The sequence below is a fragment of the Halichoerus grypus genome, chromosome 2 (assembly GCF_964656455.1).
Source record: "Halichoerus grypus chromosome 2, mHalGry1.hap1.1, whole genome shotgun sequence".
Taxonomy (NCBI): domain Eukaryota; kingdom Metazoa; phylum Chordata; class Mammalia; order Carnivora; family Phocidae; genus Halichoerus; species Halichoerus grypus.
In genome coordinates this window covers 41,660,293-41,677,547 of record NC_135713.1, presented here as the reverse complement: position 1 = coordinate 41,677,547, position 17,255 = coordinate 41,660,293, and the positions used below count along the sequence as shown (strand labels likewise).

The following is a 17,255-nucleotide window of genomic DNA, read 5'->3' as shown; positions in this document are numbered from 1 at the left end:
AAACCAGAAAATGTTCCCCCACCACCCAGGCTGCTCCAGCTCCCTTGGCAAAGCCTGACGTGTCCCTGCAGCAGACCCTCCCTCATCGAGGTGCGAGCCCTTACTGCCATGGAGACAAACCTCTAAATTCCAGAATGTCCCAGAGCTGGATAAAGCAGTGCCCGGGGCCTGCCTCCCCAGCCCAAACTCAGGGCGCTTCGCGTCTAGAGGTCAGCGCTGCTCACCAGGCTTGGCCGTGGTTCCGAGGACCGGGACACTGCCCTCCTCCTCAGTTTCTGAGACCAGGATGGTATTTGCCGAGGGCCCTGCTGACTTCCTGGGGGACCTCCCAGACAGAAGGTGGGCCACTGCCTTTCCAGAGGCCGGATGTGGTGTGGAGTTCACCATCTGGCTGGCTTTCTTGGTCTTTGCCTACAAAGGACAGGGGTGACAGACATGCCGGGTGTGGCCTGGTGAATGACAAGCACAGACCCCTTCCTAGCCGTGAGAGTTTGGGCAAATTCCCTCCCTCGGTCTGTTTCTTCATCTTTAAGCTGGGGCCGACAGCGGTACCTGCCCTCACAGAGGCGTGGAGAAAGCCCAACTACAGTTCCTGGGACACAGGAGTTACTTGCTAAGTGGTAACGAGCGGTCAGCTGTGGTTCCTAGCACTTCTTCGCATTGCTGCCAGCGCGCCAGGCAGCTCAGGGACGCAGCTCAGCGTCCTTGTGTGCCCGATGCTGCTTTATGGACTACCAGCACATGGTATTCCTCTCTAAGTGGTTTCAGTCTAGAAAATGAGCTTCGCACTTTCAGAACCATAGGTGTCTTGTTCACTGTGGTGCCCCCATTGCCTCCCACGGTGGCTGGAAAGTAACTGGATGGGTCACAAGTTGTTGGCTGAACAGGAGAATGCGGGGATGACGGGCGGAAAGAAGCTGTTACAGGTGCATACTGTGCCCAGGGGCCCAGAGCAGTGGGCACTGTTCCCACCTTACAGAAAAGGAAACTGAGGCCCAGAGAGGTGAAGGGACGTGCTAGGATCACACAGCTGGTGACAAAGACTGACATCTGAATCCAAGTCAGTCCGTTACCCACAACCCTATCCTCCTCTGACGCAGGGGACTGTCCCCTGTAGGGCACTTCACTCCCATAGGCCACAGCTTGGAAGGTGGTCCTACTCACCTTGGCTTTTTCTTTTGCGCTTGATGGTAAAACTGGCCCTGCCACTGAGGAGTTGGTAGACGCTAGTCTTGGGGCTGCAAGACAGAAACACCCGCGGGATAAGCCAGATGAGCTTTTTCTCATTAAGAACAGCCAACAGGTCTTGGCTCACCTGACAGTTCAACTGGTATGGCTGCCTGGTGCTGGCGCGAGGACCTGAGGCTGAGCCCAGACTTGTGGAAAAGAGCTCCAGGGTGCAGGAGCCCCAGCCAGAAGGAGCAAGAGGGCAGGGACACGTGAAAGCCACCGGTCCGAGTTCCCCAGGGAGTCCCGACTCCCTGCTGGCATGAGAAACTGGTGGCCCCAGAGGAAAGGGCTGGCTCACAGGCGTGCTGCATACCTTGGTGGCCCGGCCCAACTTCAGGGTGGGCCAGCCTGACAGGTGACCACACTGCAGCCCGAGAGTCACGCAGCAGGACGGGGGCAATGGTCAGCCAGCCTGCCCCCCGGGGCCACAGAGAAAGCTGCTCGGGATTTCAAGGGTTTCTAGCAGAAAGGCAGCTGAACCATGGGCCCGGGAACTGGTCAGATATTGAGACTCACAGATTCCTGGTGCTCTTACACCAGGAGACTGTCTCCCCAGATCTCACACAGGACAAGATTTCTAGGGTGTGCTGTGAATTAGAGAGGACACTGTGGAGATGAACAGCATGGTCTAATTCCCTTCCTGGCATTTAACTCCATCTCCCTCTCTTTTTAATTTTAGATACGTTTGTAAGTGGAGAGGAAGTACAGCGAACCACACAGCCCCAACCATTAGCAACTTGTGGCCAATGTGATGTCACCCCGCGTTTCTGGCATCAAGTATGATTCTGAAGAGAATGCCAGACATTGTACCACACTGCCCACAAATATTTCCATATGCTTCTCTCAACGGGGACTCAATTATGATTCTGTTATCACAGGAAAAATTCATAAAGTATCACTAAATAAAAATCCATTAATATCAAATATCAGTCAGTATGAAATTGACCAATTTTTGTGTTACAAAGTGTGTAGATATGGATGTGTGCACGTATGGACGGCTGTCTGTAGGACTAGATGCAAAGGGGAGAGCTGTAAAGCTACCCAGCAGGATACATTTAGGGGGGAAAAGGGAACCAGGATAGGAGAACAGAAAACCTCTCATTTTTCTTCCACGTGCTTCCGTATGGTTCAAAGTGAACTTGTTTTGCAACTGTAATTTTAAAAGACTAAGAAAGATATAAGATATATATTCAATATGATCTTGAATATTTTTAAAAACAGGCTCAGGAAAAATAAATCGAAGAATAATTTGCCAAATGGTAGGTGGCAAGAGTATGGGTAATTTTTTTCCTGCCTTTTTAACCAGTCATTTTCATATATCCTATAATGAACAGTCCACAGTGAATCCCAGATTTCTTTGACAATCGGAAAATATACCTAAAATTAAGGAATTACCTTCTATGTAAGCAAAACCCAATTACCTTGCAGCAAAAAAGGACGATTCCTCTGTGGAGTTATAGCTGTATTGGTTAAAGCACGAACTGTCCTGAGGACTTGGGGAGAAGGGGCTGGGCAGGCCTCACGGGGTTACCCCTGCGAGAGCTCTGAAAGCAGAGCACCCAGGACAGCCTCCCCAAGCCACCTCGTACTCTTCCAGAACAACAGAAAGCACAGCCCCTCTCCCACAGCCCACAGGCCACACGGAAGGGGTGCCCACCAGCTGCCCTCTGAGATCTTTCCAGCAGTTCTTCTACAAGTGTGGGCTTCCTTCCATCTTTATCAGAATCCCTGGGGGCTTGTACCAACGTAGCCGCTGTACCCCAAATCAGGCTGTAAGGGCCCAGCTCTGTTTTCGCTCACCACTGGATTCCCAGTCCCCAGCACACAATGTTTGGCACGAGAAAGGCCGCAACTAAATATTGCAATAGGCATGCGAGATGCTTCCAATTTTCTCTCTAAAAGGTCCTGGTCTTCCCAGGACTCACTGGAGGAGAAGCTGGAGGGGGGCTCTCCCCCAGAACAATCCAATATCCAAAGGCCTGCTCCCCAAAGCTGCAGGGCCCTGGGCTGAGCCCCTACAAACACACCGATGGAAGCTCCCCCAGCCTGCAGGACTCTTACTGGCTTTGGTGGCTTCAGCTTCTGCCTCGTCCTCTTCCTCCTCTTCTGAGCTCTCAGAACTGCTGATGGGGTCTGACACTCGGGTCTTCTTAGCCTGCAGCGCCGCATCCTCCTCTGCCTTCCGCTTCTGACCAACCTCTGAGGTTCTGCAGGACAAGGGTGACTGGCTATACCAACCAGGTGACAAGGACACCTCCAGGAGATTTGAAAAGAAAGACATGCCCCCCGCGCACCCCCCGAGGAAATGTGCATAGAGAGTTTGAGAACATGGTGTAATACACTTGTATTCTGCATTTTCACACATTTCATAAACTATTAGTCTTCAAAATAATCAGGAAGGGTCAATAACATTATGTAACAATGGCCAACGATCACTGAGTGGGATGAGCCAGCACCTGTAGGCCGTTCATAGAACCGTCAGGCTCCCCCTCCTCCAGAACTTGCAGCACCTGCACCACCCTCTTTCTGGAAGACCCTGCTCAGGTCCTTCCTGTGCTTCAGGACTCAGCGCCAATACAGACTCCTCAAAGGCCCTGCCTGATCGTGCCCCACCCCCGCCAGTCTCTGCCCTGCCATCCTGTTTCATTTTCTTCAGAGCACTTTTCTCTCTTCTGCTATTCTACTTACTTCCTGCCTGACTCCCCAACTACGTAGTCAAACCTCAGGGGGTGGGGGGGCCTGGCAGGAACCTCTGCTGGCTCACTAAGTATCTTCAGCATGTAGCTTACATCTCAAAAAATGAACAACTAAGTGACTTGCTTAGGGTCAGAGAGGAGGAGGTTTGGAAGTCTGCGGCATGGGCAGGACAAGCACCCAGATGGCTGAGTCCCTGGAATGTGCAAGGACCATCTCCTCTGACCTCACCCTCCCACCCCGACAGAGTCACTGTCTATGCCCCGTGTTCTCCAGCTGGGCTAGACATGCTCTGCCACAGTTTGCGGTCCCCTGTTCCCAGGAAGGCCACTTGTTGGGACTCCCCTGAGGTTTCATTTATTACACTTCTCAATTCATTCTGCCCCTCTCACCCCAACAGAATCTAAGTTTCACAAGGGGGGGAATTTTTCTCTGGTCGGTTCCAGATATATCAAGAACAGTTCTGGCTCATAGTAGCTGCTGCTCTATAAATATTGGGGGGGGGGAGTGCCTCCGATGGCCAGGTTTAGCCCCTTATTTATTATTACTATACTTTACAGATGAAGACACAGACTCAAGGAAGCCAAGTTTGCCCAAGGTCATACAGCTCGTTGTGGGGTTTGAACTTTGCTGAGAACCATTAGACTAGGCTGCCTCTGGTGGGTGTGAGGTCCTCGTTGCATTCAGTACCCCTCACCCACAGAAGGGACCAGTGACAAGGAAGGGGCTCACTGAAGCAGCTCTCTAGGGAAGGAAGTGCCAGACCCCTGGGCACGCTGAAGGGGGTGAGGGAGAGGAAGTGCAGGGTGCAGCGTGTGCACTGCACTCTGACCCTACCTTACAGCAGAGGAAAGCTGAGCACTGAGAGCTGACAGCGCCTTCACAGACCTTAGCTCTCCACTGAAAGCTGGGATCTCTTCCACACCATTCTTGCCTTTGCTTACACACCTCCGATGACAGGAAACAGTAGCCTACCTCATTTTTGGATAGCTCTGATGACCAAGTGCTTATATTCAGAAGCTGAAGACTGTCTCCCTATTGCAGTACATCTGGGTCCCACTTCAGTCTCTCAGAGCCCCAGGGAACGGCCCACTCCCTTCGTCCTCAGAGATGTGCAGACATATCACCTGCCCCTTTGCCATCTCTTGTCCAACCTGGACAGTTCAGTAGTTTCCTTTTTTTTTTTTTTTTAAAGATTTTATTTATTTATTTGACAGAGAGAGAGACACAGCGAGAGAGGGAACACAAGCAGGGGAGTGGGAGAGGGAGAAGCAGGCTTCCCGCGGAGCAGGGAGCCCGATGCGGGGCTCGATCCCAGGACCTGGAATCATGACCTGAGCCGAAGGCAGACGCCTAACGACTGAGCCACCCAGGCGCCCCAGTTCAGTAGTTTCTAATCACTCTTCATGGGACATGACTGCCAGGTCCTTCACTCCCCTGCATGACTGTGGTCAGGCCAGTTCACGGAGAGAATGATTATCCCCTCCCTCCCTCTCAAACCATTCCTCTGTTGATATGCCCTTGGATTATCCCCCCTTTCCTGTTTCTGCATGTTTCACAGACATTTCACACTCAACATGTCCTCCCCTTCCCTCCAACTCTCCCCCCAAACTGGGCTTGCTTCTTGCTTCTTTCTCAGGCCCACCTTCCATGCAAGGGCACAAGCCAGGCACCTGGGAGTCAAGGAGCCCACTCCTCCAGACCATCCACAGCTCCCGGTCTCATCCCCTAATATTCCTGGAATTGACTATCTGATGCTCTACCCCCTCTGTTATTCCTGTCTCAAGCCCCATCGGCTCTTGCCTGGATGATGGTGTCCACAGCCCCAACCAGCCATGCCATCCTGCAGAGTGATCTCACCACTCTCTACTGCACCCTTTCATGGCTCCCACTGCCCTTGGGACAAAGACACAACTTCTCACCATGGACGATGAGGCCTTGCATGGGGTGGACCCTGCGAGCCGTCCAGCCTCCTCTGGCCTGTGGCTGCAGCTACGGCCTCAGCACCACAGTTCCTTCTGCCAGGCCCACTCTACCTGCCTCTCCAGACCTATTGCCTAGTTCTCTCCCCCACTCCCTGCAGCCCTTATACCAAAGGTCACCACAGGGAAACCTCTCCTAAACCCCCAAATGAGGCCCAGCTAACCCGTTTATGGGGTTTTGGCACCAGGTCCTTTTTCATAATTGTTACTACCATTTTAATTTTACACTTACTTGTTTCATTCTTTGAGGCATGCTTACCTCCCTGACTCCAATGTCAGCTCCAGGAAAGAAGGAACCATGTCTGTCTCACTCATGACAGTTATCTCCACGCTTAGAATAGGACCTGGCATTTAGCGGGTAGGTACTCAATAAATGTTTGTTGACTGAATGAGTAACAAGCTGCTGAGAAGCTGTGGTCCTTGAAAGCACTGATCTCAGCTTTCAGCGTTCTGTCTCACTATCAGACACTCACACCTGTGACCTGGCTTCTCGGGGCAATGCCGGTGTGCACAGTGGGCTATGCAGACACATCGCAGATCAGATTAGAATCCTAGCTTATTTCAAGCTGATGGGTTGGGGTGTCCCTACTCCACTCTTTCAGCCCCATCAGACTTACTGTTGCCAGTGAGTATAGATGTCCATAAGGGTTACAGGCTGAGTCAGGAAACTTTTCTGCAGAGAAGTAAAGAGAAAGCAGCAATTAACCCCCCAGCACAATATGGGTCCTCCTTGGGCCCAACTTTCCACGACCTCACAGGAGACTTTTTGCTCTGGAAAATATGTCTGCTTGGCCCTGTCAGTACCACTCAAACCTTCCAGAGGCAAGCAGAGCAAGTACTTCCAGCTAAAAACTTTTAAGACAACATGTTAGTGAGAGGTACCTTTGAGAGACTGGAGTTAGAATGTTCCAGGCTAGCATTTATCCAGCAGCCCCCAACCTCCCTTGCACTCTCCATGCTTAGAGGCCACAAGACAGAGTTTTTTCCACCCCTGACCTTTCAAAAGTCTTTGAAAGGCCAGGTGGGTCAATCTTCCCAGGGCAGTAGGAACCACAGCCCAGACACCCAAGGCATCCAGGTGGCATGACCGCGGTCCACGCGTCCGCTGGGAAGAGACTAGAACCAAATGGGCCGGTCCCTTGATAGAAGCAGAGGGAACTGGGTGGAATCCAGCCCTTTGGAGCCAAGGCCAGATGGCCCACTCTGTAAATGTCAAGAACCCAGGGTGTCAAGTGCCCCAGGGAGGTCAAGTGAGCAATGTGAGCTGAGGGCAGAATCAGGGATCCGGGCAGAATGGCCAAGAGGCTGCATGTGGAGTCAGGCACAGCTCCTCTGTTAACTGGCTGAGCTAATCTCTTCACCTCTTCAAACTTCAGGCTCTTCTTTATAACACACGGATAAGAGCAGCACCCACCTAGCAGGATGCCATCAGGCCTGAACAAGATATTCTAGTCAGTGCCCAGCACATGAGCTGATAACACAGACTCCAATTGTCGGTTTCACTCTGCTCTGCCCCAGGCACACTTGCTTCCTCACTGGCCCTCAAAAGTGCTGCTTTTCTTTCTGCCTGGAATGCTCTCTCCTGCTAACTACATAGCTCATTCCCTCACTTCCTTAAGGTCTCTGCCTTCTCAGAGGTGAAATGTCAGGTGAAATGTCACCTTCTCAGTGGGGCTTCCTGATCACCCTATTTATAACTGAACGCTGATATTCTTTATCCTCCTTGCCTGCCTTACTTTTATAGCTAACACCTATGATCACCTAACACACTACATCATTAACTTTTTTTTTTTTAATATTTTATTTATTTATTTGAGAGAGAGAATGAGATAGAGAGAGAGAGCATGAGAGGGGGGAGGGTCAGAGGGAGGAGCAGACTCCCTGCCGAGCAGGGAGCCCGATGCGGGACTCGATCCCGGGACTCCAGGATCATGACCTGAGCCGAAGGCAGTTGCTTAACCAACTGAGCCACCCAGGCGCCCAACTTTTTTTTTTTTAAGTATTTGTCATCTGTCTGCTCCTGCTACACTGTATGCTCCATGAGGACAAAATACTTTGGCCTAGACAAATGCCCCAGCGAAGATGGGTACTGTCTCTTACCCCACTTACCCGTTAAGTGACCTAAATGGAGTAAGAAGGCAATCAAGGTCCAGAGAGGGTTGAGAAAAACTAGGATAATGTCTTAGGGCCCATCACGCTTTAGGGAGATCCTGGGAGCAAGCATCAGGACCAGAGGCTACACCACAGCCAAAGGGGTGACTAATCAGGTCAATATCCACTTTACCAGCTTTAAACTCTCCAGTGGCTTACCACTGCTCTTCAGATAAAGACCAAACTAACTACAGTACGGCTCTAGCCAGCTCCCTACCCCCTGTCACCCTGTACTCCATGCTTCAGCCACAGTGGACTTTCCAGAGGCCAGTACAAATGCAACAAGTTCCCTCCCACCACAGAGCATTTGCACCTCTGCCTGGAATATCCACTTCCCTTCTCTCAGGTCTCAAATCAACATCCACTTCGCCGGGAAAGCAGTCCTGGATATCCCTGACATGGGCAATTTGCCATCCTGTCTTATCACCCTATGTCTCTCATTCTTGGCACCTAATGTGTTAGGTGTACAGTTACTTTTGTGATTCTTTGCTTTATGTCCACTTCCCCTACTAGATTTAGAATGTAAACCCTAGGAGGGCTGGGGGACCGTGCTCAACATTCTATCACCAGCACCCTGAGCGCCAGAGTTGAGTGCTGAAAAAAATGAATGAAGTAAGCAATGACTCCACCACAAGCTCGCAATCCAAAGCTGTCTGACCCAGTAGGGGAGGGATGAGGGCCGGAGCTTCACCTCAAGTAAGGGGCCACAAGCCCCTTCCGTCGGCGCTCTTTCGCCTCCTCACGCTTCCCGGGGTCTGGTCGCAATTCACCCCCTCAGACTCTCAGCAACCCTCTCGCCCTCCGCGGCCGCGCTGAGCCACGTGGCCCGAGACTTCGGAAAGTTTAAACCGCCACTACCAGGAAGGGGGTGGAGGTAAGGGGCGCGGGAATTACAAAGCCCTGCGCGTCGGATCTCACATCCCGGCCCGCCCACTGCACAGCTGGGGAAACTGAGGCCCAGAAGGACAGGGAGCCGCAGGGGGCAGAGGCTGCGGCTCCTTCACTACGCCTGGCCGCCTCCCGGGGCACCGCAGGGTCCGGCTCCGGGCGCCCGCCAGGCCGCTCAGGGAGGGGGCGCAGGCAGTCGCTCTCCAAATCTTGCACGCGGCCCTAGTACACGGCTCGCGCACGCTTACCTGGCCACTCTGCTCCTTCACTTCCCGCGCCGCGCGCACATAGCCCGCCTGTAACAGATGCTGGTAGATCAGGGGAAGCAACTCCCGGCGCTTCCTGGCCTCGGCCATGCCGGCGAAACCCGGCCCGTCCGCTCACCTGCACGCCCCCCTCAGTCCCCGCCCGCCACTTCCCTCGTGCCCTTAGACCTCGCGCGCCCCACTTCCGGCTCCTCTTTCGCCCCGCGCCGCGCGGTGCGCCGGGAAATGTAGTCTTATTTCCTGGAGTGGCCGGCCCCGCCCCGGCGGGTGAAAGGGGCGGAGGCTTGGAGGATAACGAGGCCTCCCATTGGCGGGGGAGGGCGTGGTCAGGCCTAGACACGCCTCCTGGCCTTGAGATGAATGACTCCCTCTTAAATCCTCTAGACTTGCTCACTGCAGGCATTTGTGTTCCATGTTCGCTGTGACGTCTGCGATAAGGTTTTACTCATCTCTGAACATCTTAATCTGCATCTCTCTCTGGTCCCGAACTTCCAGTTACCCGCTCATTTATTCACTTCACAGAGTTTTTAGGACCCATGACTATTCGTCATTATTCATTCATTGCCTAAATCGTTTTTGAGCACCATACTTTAGGCTAGTGCTCACCTAGAATGGAGGGATAAAAAGATGGATAAGAAACGGTGGCTGCCCTCAAAGCTCAAGGGAGATTCGGTAACCAAGCAACTATGGTTCAATGCCTTGAGTGCATTGTCAGGGACAGGCACAGCCTATGGGAGCCGGGAGGAGGGGCACCTAACCCCAAAGAGACATCTAATTTGAGGCTTAAAGTTGGAGCAGGAATTTCTAGGTGCAGAAGAGAGGACTGGCATTCCAGGCAGAACGCACTGCCTGTATACAGACAGGAGAAACCACCCTGGTATAGGCTGGGAAGCCAAAACATAGAACCCGGTCTGTGCTGGTGGGCTGTAGTTGTGGGGAAGAGGGGATGAGCAAGGACACAGGGGATGGAGAAGTAAACAGGCCCTACAGCACCCTCTCCTGCTGAGCAGAGCTTGCACTTTGTTCCAAAGGTGATAGATAATCTCTGACTGGTTTTATGTAGGAGGGTGACCCGGGTTTGTGTTTTTAAGAGATTTCTATCACCAAAATGTGGAGGATGGATTTGTGGAGAACAAAACTAGATGTGAAGCTGTTGTACTTGTTGAGGGGAGGTTGGCAGGGAGGGGATGAGGTAGGCTGGGGAATATTTGAATCAGCTCTTTTTAACTTCATGGACCCATTGAGAAACTGAAGATAGGATGAACCACCTAGACTTTGCTGTAGAAAATTTTGAATGTGTACAGACACATAACGTTTTCAAACCAATTTTAGGATGTGGATAAGCACATAACTGAACCTCCTGGAGTTAGGAACTACTGCTCCAGGAAGCAACAGGGATAGGACCAGGTGACTGAATACAGTGAGTGAGGAAGAAGGAGGAGAGGAATCTGCATTCAGCCATTTAGTAAAATATTTATTGAGTACCTACTATTGGGATGAAGTAGTCTCCACCCCAACAGAGCTTGAAGTCTAAAGGGGGAGACACAGGCTAAACAGTCATATGAACACTTTGTTACAAACAGTGAGTCCATGCAGAGAGGAAAAGAATAGAGTTTTCTTATGGAACAGTAAACACTGTGCGGGAGTCACACAGCTGGGGTTCAAATTCTGGCTTTGCTTCTTGTTAACTAGGGAACCTTGGGTCAGTTACATAACTTCTCTGTGCCTCAGCTTCTTCATCTGTAAAATAGAGATAATTGTAATATCTACGTTCATAGGGTTGTCATGAGGAGTAACTGAGTTCTAAGCAGAAATGCTAAGAAGAGCTTCTAACAACAGAGTTGTGCCTAGATGTATGTTAGCCATTGTTGTGAAAGCATTTAACAGGAAGGAGGGATCTATCCTTTCTTGGGGGTTAGGGAAGGATTCCCTGAGAAAGTGATATTTGTGAGGAAATCTGAATGATGTGTAGGTGATGATGGGGGGGGGATTCCTGGGCAGAGGGAAGAACCCGTGCAAAGGGCCTGAGGCAGAAGGTGCAGCTGAGAGAAGAGGCGAGAAAAGGCCTTGGTAGGAAGGCTTAGGGAGAGAGCAGGGGGATTGGGGAATGTGGAAGGTGGGCACAGGCAGATTCCACATTAAGGAATCTTTCTTTTCATCTTAAGCATGATAGGAAGCCACTGACAGTGTAGGCCCAAGAAGGACAGGATGATTTTTCATTTTAATGTGACCTGTGTGAATGCCTGTGGAGAGTGGAGTAGGGTGTGTATGCGTCCATGCCAGAAGACAAGTTAGGGTTAGGAGGGCAGGCAGGCATCCAGGGAGAATATAATGGGGCAATGTTGGTAGCAGCGGAGGTGGAGAGTGGTGGAAGATTCCAGAGTCGTAAGGAAGTAAAATTGTCATAGAGATGTGTTGGAATGGAGGGCAAGGCAGAGGGAGCGTCAGGATGGACTGTGAGGTTTTGTGCAGCCTGGCAAGCAGCGACTTTCCCTGAGAAAGGGAAGCCTGCAGAGGACAGGGATGGGGGCAGAGTGGGGACGGGAGGGTGATGAGGGGGCCATGAAAAGCTAAGTTCCACTTTAGGCAGGTGGAGCTTGAAATGCCTTTGAGACATGGAGTGCAGGTGTCGGGTAGGCACTTGGGGGCCTGGGCTTGGACCCACACGAAGATGGGAAGTTGTCAGAAGAGAGATGATGATTGAGGCTGTGGCTGAGGGCCGGGTTGACCAGGGAGCAGAACGCAGACAGAGGAGAGAAGGTGGCCCAGGAGGGAGCCCTGAGGCATACCCACAGGGTAGGACTGCGCAGAGGAGGATGTGCCTGGCAAGGCTGAGAAGAAGCGAACAGAGAGGTAGGAGAAAACCCAGGAGGGTGGGTGTAGGGAAGGAAGGCAAGGGATGAGTTTCAGGGAAGTGGGGCGAGCCCATGGGGAATGCTCTAAGAAGTCAGATGGGATGAGGATGGGACCATGAGCTTTGGTTTAATGACGGCTGTGGTGACTGTTGACGGCTTTAGGGAGCGCTTCTTCTGTGGAGTGATGGAGAAGGTCAGGTGGCAGTGGTCTAATGAGTGAAGGGGGTGATGAAGGAGGCAGTGGGTCTTTGGAGAAGTTTCTGTGCAAAGGGGAGGAGAGAGACAGTGTGACAGGGTCGGTGTGTGTGCTGGGGGAAGTGTGTTATAAGGTGCAAGAGAGCTGGGTTTGTTTAAAGGCAGATCAAGGGAGAGAGCTTAATTAGGGGTATAGGGAACAGGGGAGATAATCAGCAAGTGATGTGGATAAGGAGCATATGCAAGAGGGAATGGGATCAGGCATGTGGGTGGAGGGGTTGGTCTCAGAGAGGAGGAGGGATGACTTCTCTAGAACCAAAAGAAGGAACAAAGAGAGGATGGGTGCAGATGTAGATGTAGGTTTGTAGTGGGATGTTAAGGGAGATTTCATCTTGAGCTTCTATTTTTTCTGCAAAGTGGGAGGCAAGGTCCTCTGCTGAGAGCGAGGAAGAGGTGGTGAAGAGTCTGGAGGAAGGAGGAGAATGAGCATTCAGACTTGGGAAGCAAACTTGCCCACAAAATCCCCAATTGCCTGATAGTGTCACCAACCCAGTTGAGGATGGTGATGGTTAATTTACGCGCGTCCTGTCCCGTCCCACTAAGAGGTTTCCCCCTTCGTAGCTCACCTACCCAGGTGCAGGCCGGGGGCAAGTACTTAGTGGGGTTTATCTAGAGGCCTTGGGTTTTGCCAGATGGGTGAGGAAAAGAGGCACAGGGGTCTAAAGTGTTGGCAAGAGAGGTGCTCAGTCTCTGGGCTCTGGGATCTAGAATGGGCAAGGAGGGAAGTGGAGACAGATGGAGTCAATTTTCAGGGAGAGAGTGGAAGCCTCTGGGGAATGGGCCACCATGAGGTTGATAACCAGCAGCCGGAGCTGAAAGACAGTTGGCAAGTCCAGTTGATGGCAATGCCCAGGTTCCTGATTGGGGGGCTGGATGGGCCACTGAGATAAGTCAATAGGCTGATGAGCATACAAATCTTTGGGTAAATCAAAGCTTTTTTTCACCCCTCCAAGAACTTATTTTCACCCCCATGGGGTATTATCACCCTCATTGAGAATGAATTTTCATAGGATGTAAATTTCCCGAGGGCAGATTTGGGGTTGTCTTGTTGGCTGTGTTATCTCCAACACCAGTCAACAAATATTGGCAAATGCAAGGGTGATTATAGCCTGTCTCCTGAGGAAGAAAGGAGGGCAGAGCAGGCAGGGCACACATTGTGAGTACAAGCCTGGAAGCAGAAATGTGGAAGCTTCTAGAAGTCAATGGAGAGGGTACTGAGTCATGAGTCTTTGGCTGACCTTGGGAAAAAGGAAGAACTGATATTAAATTAAAAAACAAAAACAAAACCAGGATGGTCTAATACCTTCTGTCTGGCAACAGGTTGTTTGTTTTTGTTTTGTTCCTAATAGAATTCATTTTAAGCACTTATGCTTTGTCCTTGGCTCCTGGGAGGCTGCTTCTTATGTGGACAATTTTTTTTATTTCCTTGATTTTCTAAATCATACCCTTCACTGAATTGCCTCAGGCCCCAAGCACAAAATTAAAACATTAAACTGATAAAATATAACATGGCAGCAATTAAGACAGCAGCAAACAAAACAGTGCATTAAAAAAAAAAATTAGCCTCAGAGCATTTTTTTTTTTTTTACCAGTTAGAAAAAGATGTCTTTGTTAGTGGTAGAAGCCAGAAGCTTCCAGACCACCCGACTGCGAGTGCCTCTCGGGTAAGCAGCACGCCTTAGTCATCTTGAATTCTCAAGCAGGGCACAGTGAGGGCACTCAGTGAGGGAAATGAGTGAAGGAGGGACTGTCAGCAGAGGGGAAAGAAGCTAAGCAGGTGGGACACTATACCCTTCTTTTCCCAGCAGGATGGCTCCTGCTCTGAGTTGGAAGGTAGCATGATATAGGGGAGAGGTTACTGAGCCAGGAGTCAGGAAACTGCCTTTTTGGCCAGGCTCTGCTGTGTGACCTTGGGCCAGTCTCTTGACCTCTCTGATCCTCAACATTTCTACTGGTTGGAGAAGTTGGACAAAACCCCTTCTGGCATTGGAACTCTCAAGAGAGGGTCTCATCTGGGAAGGCTGCCTTTGTCCCCAGAACCCAAAGATGGCCCCTTCATCTACTGTAACAATGGGTTCTCCCTGGGCCAAGTCACTTGGGCCAGTAGGTTTCCCACAGTCCCCTTCCCTCTCCTGGGATGACAATTTCTTGCTTTCTTTTTTCTTCAATTTCATTGGAGATTTTAAAGATTTACAAAAGGTTTAAAAGGGATTGCTGAAGTCAGGAGTCAAACAAATCAGGGATGTCCAAAGATAAAGCTAGTCCTTCCCTCCAGGTCACCCACTCCCAGCTCACTTCCCCACCCTGCAGCACCACCTGCCCCCCCACCTCCACCCCCAGCAACCCCTAGGGGCCTGATGTCAGGTCCCTTCACACCCTCCCTCCGGGCTCAGACAGACAAAGACACCCTGCATAAGGTTTTATAAGGTTTTAATCCTCTCCCATTTCCCGTTTTCTTCTCTCTATTCTTTCTTTTTTACAAAAGGGGATCATCCTAAACACAACTCTGCAACTCGCTTTTTTCACCAAGTGACAGATCTGAGCCATTTCTCCAGACATTGGGATCTGCTGCAGCCTTCTGAATAAGAGTGGCAGCTCACCTACCATGCGAGGTGAACCAACACTTAACGGGTTTCGCCCTCAGAGCACCCTGTGGAGCTTGTCACTGGTTCTCTGCCCCGTTCACAGAGGAGGAAGTTGAGGCTCAGCGAGGTAAGGCCCCAGGCCATGAGCTTTGAGCTAGCGGGTGAGGGGCAGAGTTTGGATGGAGGCCAGCTGCAGGGGGGTTGGGGGGAGGGACTCCTGCTGACAGAGGTGGGAGATAGCCTGGGACAGGTTATTTATTTCTCCTTTTCTGGCTAATACAACAGCGCTGCTCTCAACGCCCTGGCAAATACATCCTTATGGACTGGAGCTTTAATTTTTGTAGAATGGAATGAAAGTGGGCCAGAGGGGATGCTCTGGTTTATTTTAATAGCTAAAGCCGGATTAACTGCCAAGAGGGTGTAGCAGTTCACAACTTCATCAGCATAATTTCCTATTTACGTGGTTTTATTTCTCAGAGCTGGAAGTGTCCTTGGAGAGCATGGAGCCTGGCTCTCTCTTCTCACTGATAAGGAAACAGGCCCAAAGCAGAGGCAGGAATCGGCTTGGTGAGGTCCCAGCCGGGTTCGAGGCCGAGGTAGGTGCTGTCCCGCTTCACACCTCCCTTCCCTCCAGCTGCGTCTGCCCCCCTCTCTCCTCCCCTGTCCGTTCTCCACACTGCATTTGGCGTGACTTCTCTCCCCGGCTTATCAAACCTCCCCCGGGAGGTCAACCACTGACCATGAGAATGAATCACAGCTTCCTAACAGGTATTCAAGCTCAGCCCTGTCTGGTCACGCTTCAGACCCATGTGCAAATACCACCTCTTCCGTGGTGCCTTCCCTGACTGCCTCAGCTTCTCACCCGAGCCCAGTCGTCTCTGCTCTGCAAGGAGGCCCTCTCTTCCTTCCAGGAGGAGCTACATTGCAGAAGGGCCCACCAGGAGGGGGCAGTGCACCACCAAAGAAAGGTCTCCCTAAAGGTCAAGGTCACCACGGGACCCGAGGCTGGCCACAAGCCCTTTGGTGTGCACCCCCTCATCTCCAGGTGGACGCTTGTGGAAATACGGCCACCCCAGTGGCGTGGCCCCCCCTCTCCCTGTGCCTCAGTTTGCGTCTCTGTAAATCGAGAGGGTTGGACCAGCTCTGCGTTTCTGAAAGCGCAGTGACGCACAAAGTGACTTCAGGAGATAAATAGATGGACATTTTAAAATGGAAATCATTATGTATTTATTTTAATGTGTATTAGACAAAAAATAACTAGCACATCAAACCTGTTATTTCACAGATATTATTGCTTAGAATGGGGCTAAAGTAGGCATTGAAGTAAAAAAAAACAGTGAGTCAATGTAAAAGAAAGTAGCAATTAAATAATAGTACAGGTGGTAAGACGGCAGTGAATGGCTTCCATCGAGAAAACATTGGTCTGCCTTTGATGTTCTAGAATTCTGTGATTTGTGGTGATTCCTGCCCTTGCCAAGGATGGGGGCGGGGAGGAAGGCACTGCCTCCAGGAGCTGGGGCACTGGGACTTGGAGCAGAGGGCTAGGAACTCAGCAGATGGGCCATGTCCCTACCACCAGACCCTCCTCCACCTGTGGAGGGGTGCAAGTGCTTGCCCCTCCTCCCCGCCTTCTTTCTCAGCTTCCCTGCGGTTACTAAGGAGTGGGAGGCTGAGAGGGGCCGCATTCTGGAAGCTCATCTGCTCCCTCATTCTCACCCAGCACCCTGCTTGGCATCAACTATTCAGGGTGATGATTAACCAAGATGCAGGAAGGCACTGGGGGTGGGGAGAGAAAATAAGGCGACGTGGACAGAGTTTTCTGACATATGTGAATGTCCAACCTGGAATGACCGTCTGATCCCCAAACTTGCCCGTGCATTGGAATCACCTGGCAATTCAAGAGAAATGCAATTCCAGGGCCCCACCTCAGGCAATTCTGATTATGGAGCCCGGGCATCAACACTTTAAAAACCTCACCAGTCGATTCTGATGCTTCTAGGGCTGGGCCCACCACGTTGGACCACACATTTTAATCAGTGTACCTGTGGAGAGACCGGGGCTCAGAGAGGTTTGTCGCTTACCCAGAGTCACCCAGCATATCAACAGCAGATGTCCTGACACCCAGCTCAGTGCCCCTCACTGAGCATCCCTTGTTGAGCCTAGTCCATGGTTAGCAGAGAGAACTCCACTGACAAATGTGGTGGGATTTCTTTGAGCCTCCTTTGCGTCTGGGCTTCTCAAGGACTTTCCACAGAAAAGAACATGCTGTGTGAACAGCCATCTGCTTTAAAGCCTGGAAGGGGTGGCGAGGGGTAGAGGGGGTGGCGATGGAGGGGGTGTGGCTGGGAG

General features: G+C 51.4%; 1 protein-coding gene and 1 long non-coding RNA gene across 9 annotated transcripts in view; one reads left to right on the top strand and one right to left on the bottom strand.

Moving 5' to 3' along the window:
- The window catches only part of TCOF1 (treacle ribosome biogenesis factor 1), a 37,537-nt gene extending 28,178 nt beyond the window's left edge, over nucleotides 1–9,359 (bottom strand). For all 7 annotated transcript variants that reach the window (XM_036113567.2, XM_078066741.1, XM_078066738.1 and 4 more), the window contains exons 1-5: nucleotides 9,194–9,359; nucleotides 6,524–6,579; nucleotides 3,292–3,437; nucleotides 1,165–1,238; nucleotides 225–411 (exon numbers count right to left, since the gene is read on the bottom strand). In XM_036113567.2, the coding sequence (XP_035969460.2) occupies nucleotides 225–411; nucleotides 1,165–1,238; nucleotides 3,292–3,437; nucleotides 6,524–6,579; nucleotides 9,194–9,301 (571 nt within the window). In that variant the 5' untranslated portion in view covers nucleotides 9,302–9,359. The remainder of the gene's footprint in view (nucleotides 1–224; nucleotides 412–1,164; nucleotides 1,239–3,291; nucleotides 3,438–6,523; nucleotides 6,580–9,193) is intronic.
- Nucleotides 9,360–11,891: 2,532 nt separating this feature from the next.
- LOC118549289 (uncharacterized) lies at nucleotides 11,892–17,123 on the top strand. Of its 2 annotated transcripts, none has more exons than XR_004924020.2 (5): nucleotides 11,892–12,064; nucleotides 13,914–13,985; nucleotides 14,807–15,033; nucleotides 15,384–15,502; nucleotides 15,675–17,123. It is a non-coding gene; the product is annotated as an uncharacterized LOC118549289 (long non-coding RNA). The 2 variants fall into 2 exon arrangements; XR_013445310.1 differs by having other exon boundaries at nucleotides 15,664–17,123.
- The last annotated feature ends 132 nt before the right edge of the window (nucleotides 17,124–17,255 follow it).